The sequence below is a fragment of the Fukomys damarensis genome, unplaced genomic scaffold, assembly GCF_012274545.1.
Source record: "Fukomys damarensis isolate Sample0158 unplaced genomic scaffold, DMR_v1.0_HiC HiC_scaffold_5, whole genome shotgun sequence".
Lineage (NCBI taxonomy): Eukaryota > Metazoa > Chordata > Mammalia > Rodentia > Bathyergidae > Fukomys > Fukomys damarensis.
In genome coordinates, this window is record NW_022900917.1 from 73,018,858 (window position 1) to 73,043,269 (window position 24,412).

The following is a 24,412-nucleotide window of genomic DNA, read 5'->3' on the forward strand; positions in this document are numbered from 1 at the left end:
AAAAAAAAAAAAAAAAAAAAAAAAAAATGCAGGATGCTGTCACACACACACACCGTGAGGAGTTGTGTGAGGCTCAGTGGTGGTGCACAGAGCAGGGAAGGTGGCCATTGGTATGTCCTGCCCCTGGGCAGCATCCAGGAAGGGCCTGGCCCACAGTGCTAACCTGGCTGAAATGTAGACCAGCAGCGGAGGTGCATGGTGGAGACGCCCTGATGCAGGGGCACATCAGGCTGTAGGTACTGGGTTTGTAGTTCTTGGAGGATGAGGATCCACAGGAAGGCTCTGTGCTCAAAATGACTGCCCTGGGGCCCTTGCCTCTCCGCAACCAGCTTCCACCTGCCCTCGATCAACTGCTCACTGCACCACACTCCTGCCTGCCAGGCCAGGGCTGCTGTCGTGGACAGGATGCCAGACATGAGGGGGCAAAGACACAGACCCATGTTTCAGAGGAGGCTGTGGTCAAAGTTAGGGCCAACTTCTGTCTCTGATCCAATGACATGATCTGAACAATGGAGCTACAAGTAAGGATGGGAAACATCTGTGACCTCTTACCACACACGAGCAAGGCCTGGATCGATTTTACAGAAGGACATGCATGTTGCTGATGGAAGGATAGCTGAAGGCCATTCAAAGGAGCCAGAGCAAAACAGAGACTCCACTGATGGAGCTGCTTTCAACTTGGGCATTTGTGTTTTTGCCTCGCCAGCACCCAATACCCTTTCTTCTGTTGAGTACATTTGGAGTTCCCATCTGGAAGACTACCCCTTCCTTTGGTTCCTACGTGGTTCACCTTCAACCTGTCTCCAAACTCTTGGGCTGGTCAGGTGACATGGCTAATCCTATCAGAATATTCCATCTTGCCCAGTCCACACTGATTGGTAGAGGGCTGAGCATCTGACACAAGTTGGACCAATGGAACTGACACAGAAAGTTTCTGAGAAGTTCCAGGAAGCAAAGCTCTCTGTCTACTGGGGTTGCCAAACTTTTAGTTCTGGGAAAAGACTGGTGCTTCTGAAACTCATGATGGGGAACCTGAGAATAAAGCCACAAAGAGGAAAGCACGACTCAGAGATGAGGGGGAAGAGAGGGACAGTGGTAACACAGAGAGAAGAAGAAAACAAACCTTTGAATTCAATCTTTTCTGAGGGACAGGTTTTACCCTGGACCTCTCTTATGTGAGTAAGTAATTCCCTTCATTGCTTAAGCTGAGTTGGGTTTTCATCACTCAAAACTAAAACTATGCTGACACATACAGGTCACATGTTCCCTCAAAACCTAACCCACAGAGCTGAGCCTCTGCTTGCCCTGACCTGGATACTGTCCTGCAGAGAATGGGGTGGGACATGCAGGGATTCAGACAGCAGCCTAGGCCACCACAGCCAAGGACACCCACTGAACTGAACACTGGTGGTGCCTAGAAAACACACAACCCCACTCATAGCTGGAGAGGTACAAACTCCACTTCTACCTTTTGAGAACTTCAGATAACTGCACCTCACCCTACAGAAGCAGCTAGGATCAGACTCACCTCAGCCACGGGCTGTAGTTCCAGTCTAACAGTCAATTATCTTGCTGCTCATGAAAAGCAGAAGGAATGAAGAGCCAGGACAGGACAGGCTGCCTCACTGCAGCCAGTTCTAATGACCCGTCTGCACAAGCTTTGTAAACTTCCGTTTTCAGTTTTGTGGCTGAGCCCAGCAGGCACATCTTACTTTAGGGGTGACATCGTTGTGGCTGGGGTTATCGATCCTCAGGAAAATCTGAGAAGCTGCTTATGAACACCAAACCCCAAACATTCGCAGAGAACCCCTTCAGGAGCACACAAAGTATTCCACACTTCACTCCCTTTGAAATTTCAACAGAGAAAGTTGTTCTATAATCAAACCTGTAAAATGCATTAGCTCATCCTTTCAATTTTAAACCTAAATCCAATCAAACTTATTATGGGTTGGGTATCTGAGGCTGCTGTTTTCCCTAAGAGTATCTTGTTAAGTCCTGACAGTTTAGAAGACCCAGCAGGGAGCAGTGTGAAAACAGAGACCAAGTCCATATAAAAGCACAGTCCCATCCAATCTTCAAACCACTTGTATACACGTATGAGGACTGCCTCACCTGTGAAAGGGTTCCACAAAGAATGGAACTGGCATTTTATGATTACGACTAATTTAGTGGGGACCACTTATTCGGCTTCAACAACAAGGCATATTCACTGAACATTACTGCATGCAGGCCCCTGGACCAAGTGCCAGAGTAGTCATGTCGGCAGATAGGCCACCGGCATCTTGATGACAGGAGCTCTAGCGGCATAGAGCAACACGAGGCAAAGTCCCGAGGCGGACAGTGTCAAAGGGAATGGAGGAACCGGTCAGGGCAGCCAAGTTTGCAGAGGCAGGCAGGGGCAGGATCCTGGGGGGCTTTGGCAGCTATGGTAAGAAATCTTAATTTTGTTCTAAGGAAAATGGATCCATGTTGGGGCCTCTGATGGGTTTAAGAGCAGGCGTACAGCACAGCATCACGCAGAGGGGGTGGGGGTAGGAAGGACAAACCATGTTGAACATGCAGGATGAGTATTTTAAATGCTTCAGATGAGATGCGTTTGGAATTTCAGATTGTCTTGTATTTTGGGATATTTGCATATGCATACGAGATATTTTGGAGCTAGGACTCAAGTCGAGATATGAAATTCATTACATTTCATGGATACCTTGTACACATAGCCAGGAGGTAATTTCACATATTTTATTTTGTACATAAAGCAAAAGTTTTATTGTGTGAAATTTTCCACTTACAGCATCGTGTTGATGCTCATAACATTTCTGACTTGGGGCATTTTGGATTTCACAGTTTGGCATTAGGGATGTTCAAACTGTATTGGCTTCAAGGTGATTAACTTCAGGTTGACACAAACTTGGCATCTGAGATATCAGGTCTGGAACTCAAGAGGACAGATTCCACTGGGAACATGATTTGAAAGTCATCAGTACACAGATACAGGATCTTCAAAAACATGTCCAGTTTGGCTGGAGCAAGGTGTGCTCTACTGAGAGAGACCAAGAAAGAGGGAAAAGTCACAAGAAGAAAGCCAGAAGGGTTGAGCCTTTGGGAACCCCTAAAAAACAGTGTTTTTAGAAAGAGGGAGAAGGCAGCTGAGTCAGATGCTTCCGGAAAGCTGAGTTGACTTGTAGATTAATTCCTAAGCTTTGTGATTTAAAGACAGAGCCACAGTGAGGGGAGGAGGACTGGCAGTGGGTGTCATCCCAAAAGGCCTTCCTCAGAGCCTGGAGCGGTAACAGTACCAGTCCTTGCTGCAGGCTGTAGGGCCAGACTGCCCCAAAGTGAGTTCCCTTTCTACCATTTACGAGCAAGGAGGCTTAAACAATTTTCCAGATCTCCATGAGCTGCACCTTATCTTTATCATGGACATAGCAACTCTGTCTACTCACAGGGCTGTGGTAGGGATTAAACAAGTTTATAAGTAGCAAGTACTAGAGAAGAGAGAATGGCCAGATCAGCGTTACCTGTTACTGTTGGTTCTGTTTCTGCCGTGATGAGTAATGGTAAGTACCAAATGCCAGCTTTCACATGTATTGTCTCAGGTAGGGGCTAGTGTTGTGCCCATTTTACAGATGAGGAAGTTTGCCTGGAGTCACTTTCTTGGGGAAGAGCCAGCATTCACACCCAGGTCAGACAGTCTGTGCCCTTAATTACAGCTCTGCTGAAAAGATGTGATGCCAAGATGGCTGGTGAATGTCCAGTGTAAGAGCAAAAGAGGCTGACTAACACACTAATTGTGCCTCTGTTTCAACTTGCATTTCCACAGGTAATCACTGCTTTTGAATTAGTGCTGGCATCCTTGGACAGCTGTGCATGGCTTAACAACAGGGATGTTTCTGCGAAATGTTCTGTTAGGGACTTTCATTGTGGTGCAAACATTACAGAGTGTACTCAAAACTAGATGGCGTAGGTCAATAACCACTGGATACCTGACACAGTCAAGAGGTGCAGAAACGAGATGTATGAAGCTGCTACAGGTGTAACAGGCATACTGCCTTACAGGAAAACTTCCATAAGTGAGAGGACACTCATAAATAACAATAAGAATATATTAAACATGTTGCTGGGTGTGGTGGCACTGTGATCCCAGCCTCTGGAAGGCCGAGGCATAAAACATGACAAGTTTGAGGCCAGCCTTGGCTACACAATGAATTCAAGGCCAGCTTGAACCACATTATGAGATGCTGTCTCAAAAAACCAAATCAAAATGAACAAAAAAAAAGTATAGTAAATACATAAACAAGTAATATATTTATTATCACCATCAAGTATAATGTAAGTTCTGTACATCACTGTAAGTGCCACCCTTTTAGATGGCTGGCTGTGCAATGAGTTTATTTATACCAGCATCACAAACACAAGCAATGCATTGCACTGTGATGCAATACGGATTTTCCAGCTCTTTATGAGGCCACCATAATGTATATATAGTTCATGATTGACAGGAACATTGTTATATGGCACATAAGTTCCGCGACTAAAAAACAAACTCATTTTGTGGGATTTAAGACCGTGATGAGTGATGCTAGATCAAGACTGCATGAGTGGTATTACTATTACAGACAGCAAAGTTAGGCGGACATATTCTAGGCTGTCAGACGGGACTGGGCCCCTGAGGGAGTCAGTGCAGAGGATGAGAACCTGTTACAACCGTGGCAGGAGGAGTATCTCTTGAAGGTCTCAAGATAAAGACAGACGGAATGACCAGGCCTGCATGCTTCCCCAAGGGATGAGCAAGAAACTGAAGATTATACTATGACTGGTATCACCTGGCCCAATGAAGTCTAGTGAGACATCAGTCATGCAGGTGGGTGACCAGGACCTCCTGAGGCAGCCCTTCCTAAACAGGTTTTGTTCTTCCTGCTATGGGACCCGCTTTCCCACTGGATCCATATTACCTAAGTGGCTATACTTGTAGTCTTACTGATTGATCATAATTTTGACCCACTTCATGATTTTGCTGTATAAAACTTCCTCTGTATCCCACTGGACATATTACCTAAGTGGCTATACTTGTAGTCTTACTGATTGATCATAATTTTGACCCACTTCATGATTTTGCTGTATAAAACTTCCTCTGTGAAGTGGGGTCTGCAGCAACCCATTTTCAGGATCCCACCTGTCTCTCAGGAGCTCTCTCTCCCAGTAAAATTTTCCTACTCTTAACCTCTGTCATTCCTTAGAATTCATTCTTGGATTTGGGGGACACGAACTCAGCGTGTCTGACATCTAGCAGGATGGGAGTCACATCCCCTATTTCACTGCTACAAACCTCGGGCCCTCCTCTGGCAGGGCATGTCAAAGCACATGTATAATGCTCTGACTTCGGGCCTCTAAGAAACCAGAACAGCTCTTCTACTGTCTGTTTGCTATGCCAGACTTTCTCATAAGTATTCGCATGAGGAAAGACTTATGAGAATACAAAAGTCTGAAAACCACAAGACTTGGTATTTCTCAAGCTGTACCTGCATCAGAATCACCTGGTTAAAATGCAGATTCCTAGGGACGGGAATTTAGCCCAGTGGCTCTGCCGCATGCCTCCCAAGCACGAGGAGGTCCCGAATTTGATCCCCAGTACAAAAAAAAAAGCAGGTTCCTTAACTCCACAACGAAGCTAGAGAACTAGAAGCACTGCAGTGTGGGACTGGGAATCTGCTTTTCAAACTCTCCAGAGGCCTCAAGTGCAATTCAAGTTTGAGAACTGGTAAAGTCACTATTTAGGATCCATTTCAAGTTAAATGCAAATTTGTTAAAATTAAATAAATTTTTAAAACTCAGTTTCTCCATTGCTCAAGGCACATTTTAAGTGTCCAACAGCCACATGTGGCTAGTGGTACAAAGAACATTTCCATCATCACGGAGGTTCCATTGGGAAGTGCTGCGAAATCCCTTCTGCCCAAACATTCTAGGGCTCTTAAGGCTGCTTAAATAATGTACCTTAGGTGTTTCACACCAAGGCACAAAACTCAGTCAACATGTCTATCATTTTCATCTGCATTTAAGAATAAGATACTACTAAGGACAAATTATTATACCTGTCATATTGGACTGAAATTACCCATTTGCTTATCTAGCTTCCCTAATATCTCCAAGTGCCCTAAAGGCAGGAAGCATGCAACAGTTTCTCAGGTCTGTCATTCTCCATCCGTAGGACTTATATAAATGCTCGGGGTTTACTTAATTGACCCAAATAATAAAGCAAAATGTGATGCTAAAAGCATTCAGAACTGTTATTATCACAGAAACAGAAAGTAAGAAGTATTGGTAAAGACATGGAAAAATAAGAACCCTTGCCAATTGCTTGTGGAAATGAATGCAAATTGGTACAGCTGCTTCGAAAAATAGAAGGACAGTGCCTCAACACATTAAATGTGGAATTACCATCCAATCCAGCAATGCCATTACCCCCAAAAAGCAAAAGCAAGGCTCAGGTATTTGTACCTCCACATTCACAGCAGCATTATTAATGACAGCCAAAAGGCACAAGCAAACCAAGTGTGCACCAATGGATAGCTAAACACAGCATGGCTTGTGAAGAAACACGCGGCTTTGAAGAGGAAATTTGGAAACTGTGACAACATGGGTGAATTTTGGAAATGCCGTTCAAAGTGAGGCTCACGAGTCACGAAAGAACCAATTCTGGCCTGTCCATTTAGATGAGGGCTGTCGCATAGCCAGAATTCACAAAGAGAAAGTAGAAATGTGGTTACCTGGTGAGGGTGCGGCGTGAGCTGGAATTAATGTTTCACGGATGGAAAAGTGCAGGTGCTTTGCAGCAGCGCTGGGATGAGCCCAGGGCTCCGTGCATACTAAGCCTGTGCTCCACCACTGAGTTACACACCCAGCCCCAGACTTTCAGTTTTGCAAGAGAAAAAGTTCTGAGCTGGGTGGTGGGAAGATTTCACAATAATGTGAATGCACTTAGTATTCTAGAACTGTACAGTTATAGGTGGTTAAGGCGGTATTTTACCACATGTACCAATTCCACACAAGGAATGTAAAGATTATGTACTATAAACACTTGTACTAATTGGAAGGAAGGAATGAAGAAAGAAAGGGGAGAAAGAAAGTCTTTAAAAAAGAATAAGCATTCACTAGTACCAGTCAGAAAAAATATACCAGTCCTCAAGGATTTAATAAAATAGCTTTGGAGAAACTATGGTTGTGAATTCATCCGCTGCACCCGAGATCAGGAGGCCAGCAACAGCACAAGGAGGCACGGGAGATGCTCATGAGCCTGACCCATCCTTCCCTCTTCCTTCCCCTCTTCCGACAGGGCTCGGCTACCTTTACTTCTACAGAGTTGGTCAGGAGAAGCCTGAGCTGGGAGCTCCCAGGCTACAGCACTTATTTGCAGCTCCATTCGGCTGCCTCTCCCTTCTCATCTGATCCGGGAGCCTGTGTGACATTTGCACAGTGACAGGAGGAAGTCCCCCTGAGCAAGACATTCCACAGGGGAAGTGTGCGCGTTCACTGACGTCACTTACTCCAATCTTATTCCATGAATATTCTGCACATAATTTAGAGTAGACGATAAATAGTAACAATTAGCATTTAGGGAGCACCTATTTCATGTCAGGCGCTGAACATGTGCTTTTCCACTTAATTCTCGGAACACTTGTGTGGCTAAGAAAGACACAAGCATTGCCCGCAATTTAAGGAAGCTCAGGCTTAGAGAAAGTAAGCCACTTCTTCAAAAATAAAACTACCTCTTATCATGAGCATTCTCTTAACTTTTTCTTTTTTTAAAAGCCATCATGGTCTTCTTTGTAATGGCAGCACTGCTTCCCACTGTTTTACCCAAATTTGTCTTTTCTTCTTTGTCCCTAACTTGTTAAGACATTATTGCTCACTGTAGCTCAGGCTGTTTGTTATCTTGCTTGCAGCTGATTACATGGTGCTGCAGTGGGGGTCTCTGGGAGAGGGTGTTTCCTATGCAGCTAAAACACTTTAGGAAAATGGTGGACAAACACCAGGTGAACAGCGCAGGTCCTCGCCAAAGAGAAGGTACTGTAAGAGTCACCAACGACCTCTCTTGGAGACAAACGTCCTGGCACACTTCACCATCAGACACTCAACACTGCATACAAGGCAAGTGCCTTTCCAGTGCTATATCTTTTCCAGCCTGGTCCTCAACATGCCTTCTAAGGAAGAGTCAGAGGGGCAAGGAAATGTGCCCAAGCTCATACTGCCAGCAGGGAGAAGCCAGGAGAGTGGGCAGATTAACCACCAGGGAGCTTTCCCATCAAGGTCCACCTTCCCCGTGACTTCCTCAGCCCTTGGCCTAAGAAACAAGAAGCAAAGAGAGGCCCGACCTGGGACCACAGCAGGCATAGTGCAAGGGAAACTACTTCCAGCCTCACTTCCTGTCTAGAAACCTGGAAGCACTCCAAGTTATGTGGGGCCCTGCTCTCCAGGGATTTGCTGTTAGGCTGCAGAGACAATGTGGCAAGAAGAGGACAACATAACACATACTTGAGGACCCCACCCCCCGTGCAGTACCATTATATAAGCTTGTAATGAGTTGGCATTGTCGCCCCACAAAAACATGGACATCCTACCCTGTGGTACTTATGGACGTTAACCCGATTTGAGAAATGGGATCTATGCAGATGTAAGTGAGATGTAAATTAGATGAGGTGATATGGGAGCAGGGCAGTCCCTTAATTCAGTATGACTGGTATCCTTAAAGGAAAACAGAATAGAGAAGACCATGTGACAAAGGGCAGAGACAGAGGCAATGTGGCTGGCAGCCACTAAGTCTTGCTGTAATACCAGAAGCTAGTGAGAGACAAGGAAGGGCTGGCCCCCCCTAGGCTTCAAAGAGCTGGATCCCACAGACACCTTTGCAAACTTCTGCCCTCTGAGATGGTTTCAAAGCACAGAGTTGTGAGCAGGGCGTGGTGGCGCACACCTGTAACCCCAACACTCGGGAGGCTGAGGCAGGAGGATCGCTGTGAGCTCGAGACCAGCCTGGGCTACATAGTGGATTCCAGTTCAGTCTCAACTACATAGTGAGACCCTGTCTCAAAAAACCAAAAACTAAATAAATAAATAAAATAAAAAATAAAAAACAACCCACAGAGTTGTGGCATACTGTTAGGCCAGCCCTAGGGAGCTCATACAATACCACCAGTCTTTCAGCTCCATCCAAGAAGCTGTGCCCTGTCCTCGGAGTCCCAGCAGCTGGTGCAGCCCCCAGCACACAGTGGGTCTCAGAAAATATTTGCTGACTCAGCAACTTAAAGAATAACTGCAAAAAGGGTCTGGAGGTGAAGCCCTGTGGCAGTGTTTGCCTGGCATGCACAAGGCCCTGGGTTCAGACTCAGGACTGGGGGCGGGGGGTGGTGGTGGGGTGGAGCTCCGTCAGTGTCAGCGAGAAACAACTTCTTTCATCTCTACTGGAAACCCGAGCAGATTAGGAGCTGAAGACGCATTTGCAGAATGAGGGCAGAGTTTAAAAGGAGTGAGCAGTAGGCCCAAAAGGCTTCACAGCGAGCCCTTCTCATTTACTTTCAGGATTTTGCACAGGATGCAGCAGCTGCTTCAGGCTTTCTAAAGGAGGGAAGGAAACCGAGCAGGGAGGGAGATAAGATCATGCCTGTAGTTTCACAACTCTGTTTCCTTCAAAACAGGCATGTAACGGGGGAATGGCGACAGCTATGAAGCAGCCAGTTGAATTTTAAACAGCTTCAATTACATCGAAAGCTATTCACAGTGGAACTGTTTTTCCAACTGTTTTTCTAAAACACATTACTTTGTCTTCTTTTACATCTAGAAATTCTAAGGCTTCCTAACCCTTCCAACTATGCTAGAAATGCAGAGTTGAGAGGTCAGGCGCTGTGTCCAGCTGTAGGGACACGTTTCCCACCCACATGCAGCCTGCATTCCTGACCCCTGCCCCGGGGCCAGAAAGGGGCATCAGCTGGGCTCCGGGAAATTCAATTTGGGCTGAGGCTGCCGCTGCATCACAATGCGGGCTGCAGCTGGGCATCCACACAGGGAAAGGTGGGGGAGGGGCCCCAGAGCAGTTTCCCACACGCTTGCGCAGAAGGGTCTAAATCTTGGGCCAGGTCATCGTACACCTGAAGAAAAGCCCTGGAAAAGAGGCCTACGGACTTCTGCGACTGGCTCAGACTTCCTCCCATTTGCCGTATCGCAGCCCTCCTGGTAGTATTTGGGGTGTAAAAGCAAACAGCTCTCGCTCCTCCTTCCATTGGCCTTAAGCTGTGCTGGGATTTTTGGCACCTGTACCGAGGGTGCACAGTCTGAAACAAGGGGTCCTGGACACGTGCCTTGGACACGTGCACAAAATCCCCACTCACATGATTCCCTTTGTCCTCTACTCATCTTGCACCCCCAGCACTAACCTGCTCTATGGAATGCCAGGTGAGCTCACAACTGTGATAGGGACCAAAAAAAAAAATCTAAGAAAAGCTGAGCTTTCTTTAATTCTGGAGGGAGAAGACTGCTCTGTGTCTCCTGATGGAGCCCACAGGCACTCTGTTTACCCAGTGAGGTGAGAACTTTTCCCCCATCAAAGGCATGGGTACAGATGGCCCTGGGACCACATGGCTGGGTCAGTTGATGGGCTCTCCTGTGCCCCAGGGCATGCCACACTGAGCCTAACCTGCTGGCTGCTCAACAGTATGGTACTAACCTTTTCCTCTAGCAAGAGAACACCATGAGGATAGTGCCATGTCTGCTGCGTGTACTCTTGTGTCCCAAGCACCCTGGCCCAGGTCCTGGCACTTAAGAAATATGCACTTGATCATTGCGTGTTAGATGAATGAATGTACTGAATAATCAATAGAAATAAAGATGCAGGCCTTATGCTACAGTTCAGAGTTCAGGCTTTCGAATCAAGCAGGTGTAGGTTTCACCATAGTTCACCATGAACCAGCTGCATGTTTTTATGAAGATAATACATCAAACTGACTATGTCTTAACATTCAAAGAGTTTTACACCCAAGAGACCAGCAGCACTCAGATCAGGAAACAGAATAACAGAAGAACCTTAGATACCTACACCTCATGTTCCCTTCTGGCCACTATATTCTCACTGCCCCCAAAGTCCCCTCTGTGACCTTCAAATAGAGGGAAATAACACCATGCTACCAGTAGAAACTAAAGAACAATAGTGGTATGGTAGAAACAGTAGCACATTAGAAGTAGTAGCAAGAGCACTGGCAGCACTCCAACAGGAGTAACTTGTAGGAGAACTAGCAATTGTAGAAGTAGCAGTCATGATCACAGCAATCGGGATAGTAATAGTAGAAATAGCAGCAATGGTAATAAAAGTAAGCATGGCTGTAGTAATAGAAGTAATAACGATGGAGATAAAAACAAGTAGTAACTAGTAAGAGCAGTAATGGCAAGCAACAGTAACTGAAATAGCAGTGACAACAGAAGTAGTAGTGTAATAGAAGTGAGGGTAATAGGGGTAATAATCATAGTAGCAGAAACATTACTAACAGTAGAAGCAATTAACAGAAGCAGTAGTGATAGGAGAAGCAGTAGAAGTAGTACTAGATGTAAGTTGGAATCACGGTAGCACAGGGAGAGAGAGGAAGAAGGAGTAGAGTGATAAGTAGGAGGAAAGGTGATACTGGCTAACACTTGTGTAGCACTTAACTAAGTGCTCTGCCTTAACTCCTTCAACACTCAACAGGACACTTTTGAGTGTGTAATTCACAGAGTTGTATAAATCAGGGAAAGTTGAGGCATAGGCAGGTTAAGGAGCTTCTCTGAGGTCACATAACTGGAGCCAGGAGTATGGCTACACAGGTGATTCTCTATTAGCACCTCAAAGAAAAACCAATGTTCTAATACCGGTTTGCCTCTTCTTCTATGATAACAATTCCCAATTTGGTAAACACAGTCTTCTAAAATAAAGATTAGACTTCCTAGGCCTTTTTTGCAGCTAAGAAGAGCCAGAGAACTATATTCTGGCAATAGGATATGAGCAGAAGCAGTAGGTGCAACTTCTAGAAGGCATTTGTAAAGCATAAATATTTATTACTGACTTTTCACAAAAAAAGAGACAAAAAACAGGGTGTCAATGACTTGCCCAAGATCCCATAGTGAGTCAGTACCAGGGCCAGGATTCAACCACTTCCTTTAGCATCTGCTCTTTCTTCACAACAACCCGACTTCTTGGAAATCCCTGCTGTAACAGTCCGTCCTCACATCAGGTCACCCTGACAACTTTAAGATTCTCAGACGCTACGAGTTTTCTCTACCTAGTTTTGCATGATCCTTCCTGTCCAATCCAATTTCCTGTTCTGTAATGCAAACCTCCATCTGTTCAGGTCATGTCCCTCAGACTCTCTATGACAGACCCCCAAACCAGGCCTTAGTCAGCCTAGCTGCAGAATAGGATAATTCGTACCCCTACCAAGTGGCAATAGGACCAAGAGCAAAATGGCAGAGGGTCCTAGGGTCATGGAGAACTGACTTCAAATGTAGCTGGGCAAGTTCTTTCTCTGTAAAACACATGTAGTAATTCATGCCCAGAAGGACTGCTGGCTAGATTGAAATAAATAAAATAATGGAACCAAAAAACCTAGTACATAGTGGATTTGGTTAAAATAGAACCTACCAGACTTCTGGAAAAATGGTGTAGTAGTAAGCACAAAAACTCAGCCTCTTGGGATTTAGAATCCATATACTGGAAAACAACAACTTGGGACGGGAAGAAAAAGAAAAAAAGACAGAAGTAGATCCCTAGGAACCAGAAAGGAACTGAGAGGAAAATTAAAACCTACAGAAAAATTGAAAAGACTGAACTTAACATAGAGAAGGGAAGAAACAATCTGCACTTTCTCCCTGGCTCCCAGCTTGTGGCTTGCTGAAAGAAGAGTCAATCTATAGAGACAAAGGGAAATTGGGGGACTCCAGATCTTCAGGGAGAAACTCAATGGTGGAATGGATCAGCAGGTGCTGAGATCTGAAGTAGAGAGTGAGATTTAGCTCCTGCATGAGTCCTTTGACTCCAGACTAAGCACCAGCCATATCCCTTGCTTGGATAGAAGCCATATGGTGTAGACTGTTTGAACGCAGGACGCAGTCAAGAACAAGACAGCTTAACTTGAAGGTTCTGTGTGTTACATTCCCACTGTGACTGGGTGACAGACAGCCACAGAAGATAGCTGTGGTCAGGGAACTGTGAAGGCTGGAAAGAGATGCCCTGAGGACCGACGTAGGGATATAGGCCCCACAACTATGGCCAGAGGCCATGCTCAGCCTGAACTACTCTGGATTTCAGAGTTGCAGCAATGGCGACCTCCTCCTAGTTCTTCTGTCTGCTGGTGCTTACATCCAGCATGGACCTAGAGTCTGATTCACTTCTTTATCCCCCAGCATGAGCAGGGCCACTGAGCCAAAACTGTAGATCTTGGAAGAAAACCATATATTCGAAATCACGCAGAGTTTTTTTCTTACTTTGTGTTTGTTTGTTTCTGTTTCTTGATTTCTCTCTGTGTTGTTTTAGGTTAGTTTTTTGTTTTCTTTTTCTTCTTTCTTTCCTCCTTTCTTCTTCATCAATTTATTAAGGTTTGGGATTTTCTTTTGTCTTTCTTCCTTTGTTCTTACCTCTTGTATTTTTTAAAAATTTCCTTATTTTTCCTCCTTTTCCCTTTAATTTTCTTCTCTATTACTTTGGCTTCAAATATATATTTTTCTCCCTTTTTTCTATCTTCTTTTTCTCATCATTTTTTCTCTTAACCTACCTAATTCTATAAACATCCTACTCGACAATAAAATCTTTTCTACAAATTCTCTCTCATACCTTTCATATCATATAGCTTAAGGTTTCAAATTTTTCTTTTTGTGATACTCTATTCCCACACCCTGTATCTTTAATAGGTTAACCATAAAGACTTATTAACCTTTTGATACTTACTAGCTCTATGAAATTACTATTGAATTCATTTTTACCAGTAGTGGAGAAATAGCTATTGCATTTAAAACATATTAGCTGTAAGTCAATACCTGGGTTGTCTTTTTTTTTTTTTTTTTGGTATTGGGGATCGAACTCAGGACTTTGCACTTTCTAGGCAGGCAGTGGCACCACTGAGATAAATCCCTGGCCCTAGAGTTATCTTAATATTTATACCATAATTGTAGCTTTCTTCACTAAGTTTAAGGGTGGTATATAATTGGTTCTCAAAGTATGTTAATGTCCATTTTCTCTTGGATGATACTGCTGTAGCTGACTTGCTTGTTATTACCAGGATCACACAATTGTTGCTATTTTTCTATAAGCTAATACTCAGGTTACCTTTGTGACATTAATAATACTAGGATACATGCCCAGAGAACTTGGTTGTTGGGCTAACTACATTACATCCTCCCCTCCCAAATTAACTAAGGTTGTCAGGTCATGGAGCTGAGGCAAAATATTATAGTTAGCCATGCCCAAAGTACATTACTGAAAAGCAACTAAACATATCTCTATACTACTAATAAAGGGTCCACACTATAAGCATCTACAAACTCAGCACAAAACAAACAAACAAAGCAATAGAAACATGATAAGACAAAGCTACAAAATATATCCTGAAACTCCCAATTTCCTTGAAGCCAATCCAGTGGGCACCAAGAGGCAGAATAGCACAACCACAAACCTGAATTACTTAAAAGGATAACAGAGGAAGTTAGGAAACAGATCAAAGAGGTACTCAGTGGGATCATAAAAGATACAACTAAACAGATAATGGAAGTAATAAAACATGATCCAGGAGCTTCCAGAAAACACTAATAAAAAGTTAGATGTGCTAAAGAAAACAATGCATGATATAAATGGCCAGTTTAGCAAAGAGTTAAAGACCATGAAAAGGTTTCAAGCAGAAATCCAGGCAATTAAAAATTATATTGAAAGATGGGCAAAAGCAACCAATGAGAGGGCAGAATTTCAAAACTAGAAAACAACAATGCCTTCAAAGACCATTTATTCAAAGACACCTTAAAACAACAAAAGAATGTGAAAAATGGATCCGATAGCTGCTAGGTGACGCAAAGAAGACTAAGAATAAATGGAATAAGTGAAAAATCAGAAGACAACACAAATGGCATAAAAACCCTATTCACAGAAATAAAGGCAAAAAAATTCCCCAATACAGGGAAAGAAATAAACATACAGATAAGACATATATAACCTCAAATAGCCATGACCAAAAGAGAAATTCGCAGAGACACATTATACTCAAAGTACCAGAGTTCCATCACAGGGACAAAATCTTGAAAGCTTAGAGAAAGGCAACCAATCACATGTAGACATGAACCCCACTAGAATTACAGCAGACTTCTCTACACAAACCTTAAAGGTCAACGAGACATGGAAAAAAGTGTTTCAAGCCCTAAAAGTACCAATTTCCAACCCTGACTTATGAATCTGCAAAATTTTCCTTCAAAATTGATGGACAGCTGGGCGTGGTGGCACATGCCTGTAATCCCAGCACTAAGGAGGCTGAGGCAGGAGGATTGCTGTGAGTTTGAGAACAGCCTGGGCTACATAGTGAGTTCCAGGTCAGTCTCAACTACTTAGTAAGATAAAAAAACCAAAAAAAAAGCAAACAAAAAAACTAATGGAGAAATAAGCATGGCAAGCAGCACCACAAGAAATTCATGACCACTAGAGCAACATTACAGAAAATTCTCAATGATAGTCTAGAAAGACAATGAAGTCAACAATGTCAATAAGTCAAAAAGACTGAATATGCCTGGCAGCATGAGCAGCTAGGCAAAAGGGGGGAAAGAAATGGAAATCAGCAACAGGAAAATAATGCAATGATACGAATAAGTCAATACCCATCAGTAATAACTCTTAATGAGAATGTCTTCAATTCCTCAAAAGACACAAAATGACAGAATAGATTTTTTTAAAGCCACAATAATATATAGTATACAAGAAACACATTTAACTAAAAAAAAACACACACAGATTAAAAATCAAAAGATGGAAAACAATATTCCATGCAACAGGAACCTTGAAAAAAATAGGAGTAGCTAACCTAGTTTAAGACAAAGTATATTTCAAGCCAAAACTGATCAGAAGACAAAGGGCACTACATATTGGTTAAAGGAACAATTTAACAGGAAGAGAAAACAATTATAAACATGTATACACCAAATAATGGCATATTCAACTGCATAAAACAAACACTAATGGACATGAAAAAATCATATAAATACTAATGCAGTTACAAGGGTGGACCTTAGTAACCCACTGTCACAAATAGACAGTTAAATTAGACAAAAAAATCAACAAAGAAATATCGGAGTTGAACCAAACCTTCAAACATATGGACTTCATAGATATCTATAGAATGTTTCATCCAACAACAACACAATACACATTCTTCACAACAGCACATGGGACTTTCTCTAAAATAGATCAAATATTAGCCCATAAATCATGCTTAAATAAAAGCAAAAGAAATGAAATTATCCCATGCATAGGAGTGTAGAAATCAATGGCAAAAGAAACCACAGAAACTATGCAACAAGAGGAAATTAAATGATACTCTCTTGAATAATCAATGGGTCACAATTAAATTAAGGAACAAATTAGACAATTTTTGCAATCAAATGATAATGACAGTATGACATAATGGAAAACACAAGACACAATAGAAGCAGTTCTAAAAGGAAAATTTATATGGGTGAATTCCTATATCAGAAAAACAGAGTGAGCTCAAATAAATAATCTAATAATCTACTTCCAAGTACTAGAAAAACAAGAACAATCCAAATCCAAAGCTAGTGCAAGTAAGGGAATTATAAGATCAGGGTAGATATTAATGAAATTGAGATTTTAAAAAACACAAAGAACTAATGAACTCAAGAGTTGGTTCTTTGAAAGAATAAACAAAATAGACAAACCCTTAGCCAACCTTACCAAAATAAGAAAAGACTCAAACCCATACAATTAAAAATATAACAGACAAAAATCAAAACAGATTGTTCCAAAATCCAGAAGATAGTTGGTAACTACTTTGAGAAACTGTACCCTAATAAAATGGAAAACTCAGGGGAAAAATGGGTAGATTCCTAGACACATGAACTACCAAAGCTGAACCAAGAAGATATAAAAATCTTGAATTATCCAATAGCAGTCAATGAAACTGAAGAAGTATTGAAAACAAAAAACAAAAAACAAAACTACCAACAAGAAGAGTCCAAGTCTCAGTGGATTCTCAGGAGAATGCTGAATTCTACAAAAACTGTAAAAATCTAATTTTCCTCAAGCTCTTTAATGAAACTGAAAGGGAAGCAAAGGCATTTCTGTAGGCAAGCTTTATTCTGATTCCAAAACCAGAAAAGGACCCAATCAAAAAGAGAACTACAGGCCAATCTCTGTAATGAACATAGATCTTTTAAAAATCCCCAATAAGACATTGGCAAAGAGAATGCAGCAAATTATATAAAAAAAAAAAAAAAAAAAAAAAATAAAAAAAAAAAAAAAAAAAAATAAAAAAAAAAAAAAAAAAAAGCAAACAAAAATTCCTAGGAAAGGGTTAAAATTTGGCCTTCTACTCTAAAAAAAAAAAAAGATCATACAGTAGTAAGATCCATTCCAGGGATGCAGGGATGGCTCAACATATGCAAATCAATGAATGTAATTAGCCACATAAACACAAGTGAGGACAAAAATCACATGATCCTCAGTAGACACAGAAAAAGCCTTTGACAAAATCCAATATCTGTTCCTGATAGAAACCCTAAAGAAAACAGGTATTGAAGGTCTTTATCTCAATCTTCAAAAAGCCATCTAGCACACACCAATAGCCAACATACTACTAAATGGTGAGAAGCTGAAAGCTTTTCCTCTAAAATCAGAAACAAGACAAAGAGGTCCACTATCCCTACTCCGTTTAATATAGTTCTTAAAACATTAGCCCGAGCAATTAGACAAGAGAAAGAATTAAAAGGATATAGATAGGAAAAGATAAAGTTAAATTATTAATTATTTGCTGATGGCATGATACTCTACCCAAAAATCTCCACCAAAAGACTCCTAGAGTTAACAACCAAATTCAATAATAGCACAGCAAAATACAAAGTTATACTCAAGAAATCAAGTGTTCCTCTACATTAATAACAAACCCAATGAGAGAGAAATTAGAGAAACAATTCTTTTCACAATACCATCAGAAAAATGAAATTATTAGTAACTAACCTAACCAAGGATGTAAAAGACCTCTACAATAAAAACTATTGCACAGTGAAAAAAGATTGAAAAATAAGAAAATGGAAAGATATCCCTGTTCCTGGATTGGCGTAGTCAGTATCTTCAAAATGGCTATACTTCCAAAACTGTTACACAGATTTAGCACAATCCCAGTCAAAATACTAACCACATTCTTCTCAAAACTAGAGAAAGCAACTGTAAAATTCATATGGAACCAGATGAGCCCTACACTAGCAAAAGCAATTCTGGGCAACAAGGGCAAAGCAGGAGACCTCACAATACCGGACTTCAAGTTATAATACAAATCTACAGTAATTAAAAAAACAGCATGGTAATGGCAAAAAACAGACCTGTGGGTCAATGGAACAGAATCATGGATGCCGAAACAACTCTAGTCACACTCAACAACTGTAATTTTGACAAGGAGCAAATACTTTCCCTGGAGGAAAGTATTTAACAAATGTGCTGGAGAAACTGGCTAGCCACATGCCAAGGATTAAACCCAGACCCATATTTCTCACCATGCACTAAACTAAAATCAAAATGGATCAAGTATCTAAATATTAAAAAAGAAAGCCTAAATCTGTTGGAATATAAAATAGGTAAAACTCAAAGACTTTCGGAGCAGAAGAACCTTGGCTGAACAAGAAATAGCACCGAGAATCACCAAATTGGGTCACATCTAATTAAAAAGCTTCTGCCAGCAAAGGAAACCACCAACAGAGTGAGAGACAGCCTACCGAATGGGAATAAAATTTTGCCAGCTACTCCTCAGACAAAGGACTACTATCCAGAATATAAAAAGAACTCCAAAAAATTAGACCCCTTGAAATTTAAAGGCCCAATAAAAAATGGGCATCTGAAATGAGAAGACACTTCTCAAGATGAAGAAGTACAAAAGCGAATTAAATACATTAAATAATGTTCAACATTGCCGGCCACTCAATAAAGGCAAATTATAACAACACTGAGATTCCATCTCACTCCAGAAAGAACAACCATCCTCAAAAAACCAAACAAAAACAAATGCTGAGAGGCTATAGGGAAAAAGGGACCCTTCATTGTAAGTGATGGGAGTGCAAACTTTGAACAGCCACTATACAAATCAGTGTAGAGATTTCTAAAAAAAAACTAAAAATATCATGTGACTCGGCTATTTCCCTTTTAGATGTCTTCCCAGAAGAGTTAAAGACATCTTACTACAGTAATACAGCAGCACGATTCTTAACAGCTAAGTCTTGGAAGCAGTCTGTATGTTCATCAATAGATGAATGGAAAAAGAAAATATGATATTTATACACAAAGGGGTACTACTCTGTCATAAAAAAGGATAAACTCAAGTTATCTGTAAGAAAAATGGGTGCATCTTGAGGGCCTTCATATTAAATGAAGTAAATCAGGCGTACAACAAGCTTAACTATCACACAATTTGTCTTATATGGGAAATCCAATATATAAAGTGCAAAATAAAAGATAATAGGAAAAAAAGAGCAACAAGAAAGTTATTGTAATCCAGCATGGATCAAGTGTGCCTTGATTCAGTATAATTGTCATTTGTGTTTTATATGTTTTTTGGCCTGTCAATTTGTGTTTCTGATAATTAACTTGATAAGAACTTATAAAATAAAATCAATGATTCAGATGCAAGCAAAAAAGAAAAAAAGAAAAAAAGAGGGGTGTATAGGAAGGGGAATAAAGACGAACTGAGATGTGTTATATAGATGTACCAACTTCCCACAGTGAATGTAAAAATAAAATAAAATAACACCTACTGATGCTGGTACTGCTGCTGCTGTTCCCAGCTTCTCCCTGGCTCCACCCCCACCAACTTTCCCTCCAGTAAAGGCAAAGGCCAAGTCACGTGACAGGAAACCTCTTGAGACATCCACAGCTTTACAAACGCCAGCAAACCCATCACCCACAATGCTCACGCCGAGGAGGACTGCCAGACTCCCACACTTGTGTTTCAGCAAACCGTGCGTCTCACCCCCACCCCACTTCCTCTGCACTTCCCAGACTGGGTTTTCCAGACAGCAGGGGCTGGAGGCCACTCACCGATTCCATAGCGAATCTCTGGACGAAAAACTGGAAAGCCTGGAGGCTGAAGATCTCATGTCTCAGCCGTAACATCAGAAAATTACCTGGATGGGGGACAGGGAGAAAAGGTGACAAGGGTCATTCGGTGGGACATGGCAGACTACGCTGTCTCCGGTCAGCGTGTGGCTTCGTGCGGAGGTTGGTGCTTTGTTAGGAATGGCCTGGCCCCACGGAGCAGATGGAGGCAAACAAGGATGGAGAGACCAGAAATCCTCATCTCAGTCCCCACTGTGGGGCTGACATCTCCATCATTGTATTTCTGTGCAAGGAAACGCTCAGGAATCCTTCTTGTATTCTATTTCTAGCTCCACGTTGGAGAACAATTTACAAGTCATTAACTTCCCTACACCTAGGCCCCCTAAACATGAAATTAAAGTGGGTGCAACAGACAAGATATCCGCACTGCATGCTCACTGGAAGGCAGAGGTGCCGCCCCAGCAAAGGGAACAAGCTCCAGGAGAAAGCAACCATACATGGACGTACATGGTTCAGAGCAGCCTCTTTGAACTGGGGAAAGATTCTAATTAATGCACGCACACCAAAGCTTAATTAACTGCTGAACGCACAGAGCACAGCGAGCCTGGGATAAAAGGTGTTATGTAAGGGAAGAGCTTCAGCATTTGCAGAGTGGAGGGGAAAGAAAGGTGGGGGGCGTGAAAACCTCATGAACCAAGGGACCTGCTTAGTCCCTCTCCAGGCATCCCTAGCTCAGACTGGCACATCCACCTGGGGCCAGAAGCTTTTGGCTCTGCCATCTCCTCCATCCCTATATCCAGTCTGTCTCTAGGTCATGTCTACCTTACTTCCCAGAGACTCTCAACCTGTCTGTCCCTCTCCACTGTCATAGCCTGGACCACGCCACCACCATTCTCACCTGGGCCACTGTCTCCTAGTTCATCTCATTACCCCGTCTCCCAAGACGGACCCAAAGTGATATTCATTCTCATTCTCATCCTCCTCTCTCCCTTCTTCCCCACCTCCCCAAATTTTGTACAAACACAAAACAGACAAGAGCATCATAAAATCTACGTGCCTATCACCCAGCCCAATCACAACCCATAATCAACCCAACCTAACCACCAGCAACCCACAATCCACATTCTACCCTCTTCCTTCCCCTCTGACACATTATAATTTTACAGGAAATCCCAGACATCTTATCATTTTACCATCTTACCATCTTATCATCTTACCATTTCAGTATTGCAGTATGTTTCTCTAAGATGAGGTCTTTCATAAAAATACAACTGCAATATTAGCATCACACCCCCCCAAAAATGGTCATAATGCCTTGATAGCATCAAACTTATACACAATGTCTAAATTCCTAAATGCCTCACTAATGCCAAAATTAGTGTTTTTTAAAAAATTGTATCCAAGTACTCACATCTTACAACTGGTCGATATGCAAAATGATACTTTTACAACATAAATATGATTGTGTCATTTCCCAGCTTTTCACCCCCAGCTGAGCTTCTTAGTGACCAAGGGTAAAACTAAATCAGAGAAGAGGTTCTGCTCTTGTTCCCCCTCTCTGGCTCTGTCGTGTTCCCAAGGCTCACTGCTGCAGCTACTGAGGTTGGCGGAGATGCTGGGATGAGCTGTGAGTCTTCAGCCACAGGTCCTCATCCCACGCTGTCCCCTCTGCCTCAGCAGCTGCTTCTTCCCCCCTCTTTGCCTGGTTCACTCCTGTACTTCCTCAAGCGTGACATCCTCCCAGTACTGTTTTGCTACTTGTAGAACTGGTCTGGGATTTTAATTATATGGATATTCCTCAGCTCAGATGTGGTCCTGGTTTGTTCTGTCTGGGGTTCACTACTATAAGTTAAATATTTTAAATTTAAAAATGCATTTAGTATACCTAATACTGAACATCGTAGCTTAGCTGAGCCTAACTTAAACATGCTCAGCACACTTACATTACTCCACAGTTGGGCAAAATATTTCCTACGAAGCCTACTATGTAAGTATTGAATATCTAGTGTAGTTTATTTGATACTGTACTGGAGTGAAAAACAACAGTTATATTAGTATACTTTTTCAGTATCCTAGAGTAAGCCAAACCATGGTAAGTCAGAGACTGCATATTCATTAATGTGAACACTGATTATTGTCGGTTGACTTGATTAAATTACAAGATATGTGAATACAAAGACTTGTGTTTGGACTTGATCATTGGAATAGCCCCAACAACCATGGGAGGCCAAATACAACAACAATGATAAATATTTGTTGGACAAGTGATCAGATCACTTCCTTTCAACTGAAATGCCAGTGGGGACTGACTGAATCTTCTGGAACCTGGAATCATATATTTAAAGGAGACGAGGAACAGACAAACTTATCCTAAGGGGTCCAATGGAAACGTGTTGGCTTCAGAATGGCCGAAGTGATGCTGGAGAACAAGGTTGGAAGACTTCCTGACTCTGAAACCTGCTACAAAGCTGCAGTAAGCAGGACAGTCTGGAAGTAGCCTAAAGATAAGTGTGAGGTCTCCTTAAAAATCTCGGATGACATTCCTAAAACATCGACCTCCAGATCCCAACTCTACTGAGCACGTCTCTGAAAAGCACGGGGTGTGTGACTTGCCGTGCCCAGGCCCCTCCTCAGCTTGCTCTTCCTCTGTTCTCCTTGCTTCACCCCAGCCAATTGGCAGACAGAGTGGCAGCCTAGATCCTCCCCGCCCAATTCTTCACTCCCAGCACAATTCAGAGTCAAAAATCTCTGCCCTTGGTCCTGTAACTTTTAGTGCTTCCCACTATGGTGAGTTAAGTTTATTTCCCTCCTTCACTGGATTTTGGGCTGGACTACTGACTTGCTTTAGCCAAAGGAGTGTGGATGGAAATGATAATGTGCTCGTCCTAGTCTGTTCCCCTTGCTGTCCCACGATGTGCCAGGCGAGGGCCATGTCTCTTGCTCCTACCAGTTGTTGCGTTTAAATCTGGACCCTGGGCTGAAGATGCACACAGCAGATCTGGACCCAACTACAAGTCCAGCAGGAGCCAGCCACCCTGACCCAGGCCAAACCATAGCCATGACCATGAAAATAAATATTTACTGTTAAACAAACCATTGCAATTCTAAGATCCTTGGTACTCAGCAAAAACTGACTGACACACCTAGGAATAATAATACATGATAATGAGTATGAACACAAGTCAGAAAACAGGAAAGCCATGCATACAATGGCAAAAGTATGACAACTGACTGAGCTATTTTTGCACAAGATCCATCTACCTTATTATTATCAAATTGACCCTCACAAAATATCTGCAAGACAGATAATAGGCCAGTTTTACAGGTGAGAAAAATCAAGGCTCAAAGATATAAAAGTCTATATCCAAGACAGTGTGTAGAAGAACTAGATACTGACCCAGGGGGTCTGACTCAGAAATGCCAAGCCAGGATTCTTGTGCATGAAAAGTCTTTGCAGAGTCTGTTATCTGAGGGCCTGGCCCATGATGCAACTCCACCCTTGTCCCATTCCTTCGTAATACTGGGCTTTGAAGAGAGGCTGCCAGGTAAAGTGGAAAGGCTACTGGGCTAAAAGTCAACAGGCTCTTGTTCCAGTGCCAGCAGGGCCCATGAACTCTGTGTCATCTTCCTCTTTGGCTCTCAGGTTCCTTGTTTGTGAAATGAGGCCACTAATCCCAGCCTGGCCTACACCACTGTCCCTGCGTGAACCTGTGGAGAGATGGAGTGTGAAGAAGCTGGATGAACTGCCACACCTAAGTCAATTCACACCTGTGCTTCAATTCTGAGCCCATTCAAATGAGGCCAGCACTGAGCATGTGTGAGGATCTCTCCCACACTGCTCTGGGGTAGCACTCTGTTAGGACTCATTTATGTTCTGAGACTGACTTTTTTCCCAGATTATTTCCTCCCAATTATGAAAGTAATCCAAGGATATCAGGAAAACTATAAGTCATAAAATAAAAATCATTTATGTTCTTAACACCTAAATATTCACCTAAATATTGTTAACACCTAAATATTGTTCAAATATTAAGACCATTTCCTTCTGGAACCAGTTTAGGGTAATTTTTTTTTTTTTTTTTTTTACCCGGG

The 24,412-nt window shown here is 42.4% G+C and overlaps 1 protein-coding gene across 1 annotated transcript in view; it reads right to left on the minus strand.

Moving 5' to 3' along the window:
• The window catches only part of Asap1 (ArfGAP with SH3 domain, ankyrin repeat and PH domain 1), a 301,757-nt gene that overhangs the window by 272,967 nt on the left and 4,378 nt on the right, over positions 1–24,412 (minus strand). The window contains exon 2 of the mRNA XM_033760856.1: positions 20,303–20,388. Coding sequence (XP_033616747.1) covers positions 20,303–20,388 — 86 coding nt within the window. The remainder of the gene's footprint in view (positions 1–20,302; positions 20,389–24,412) is intronic.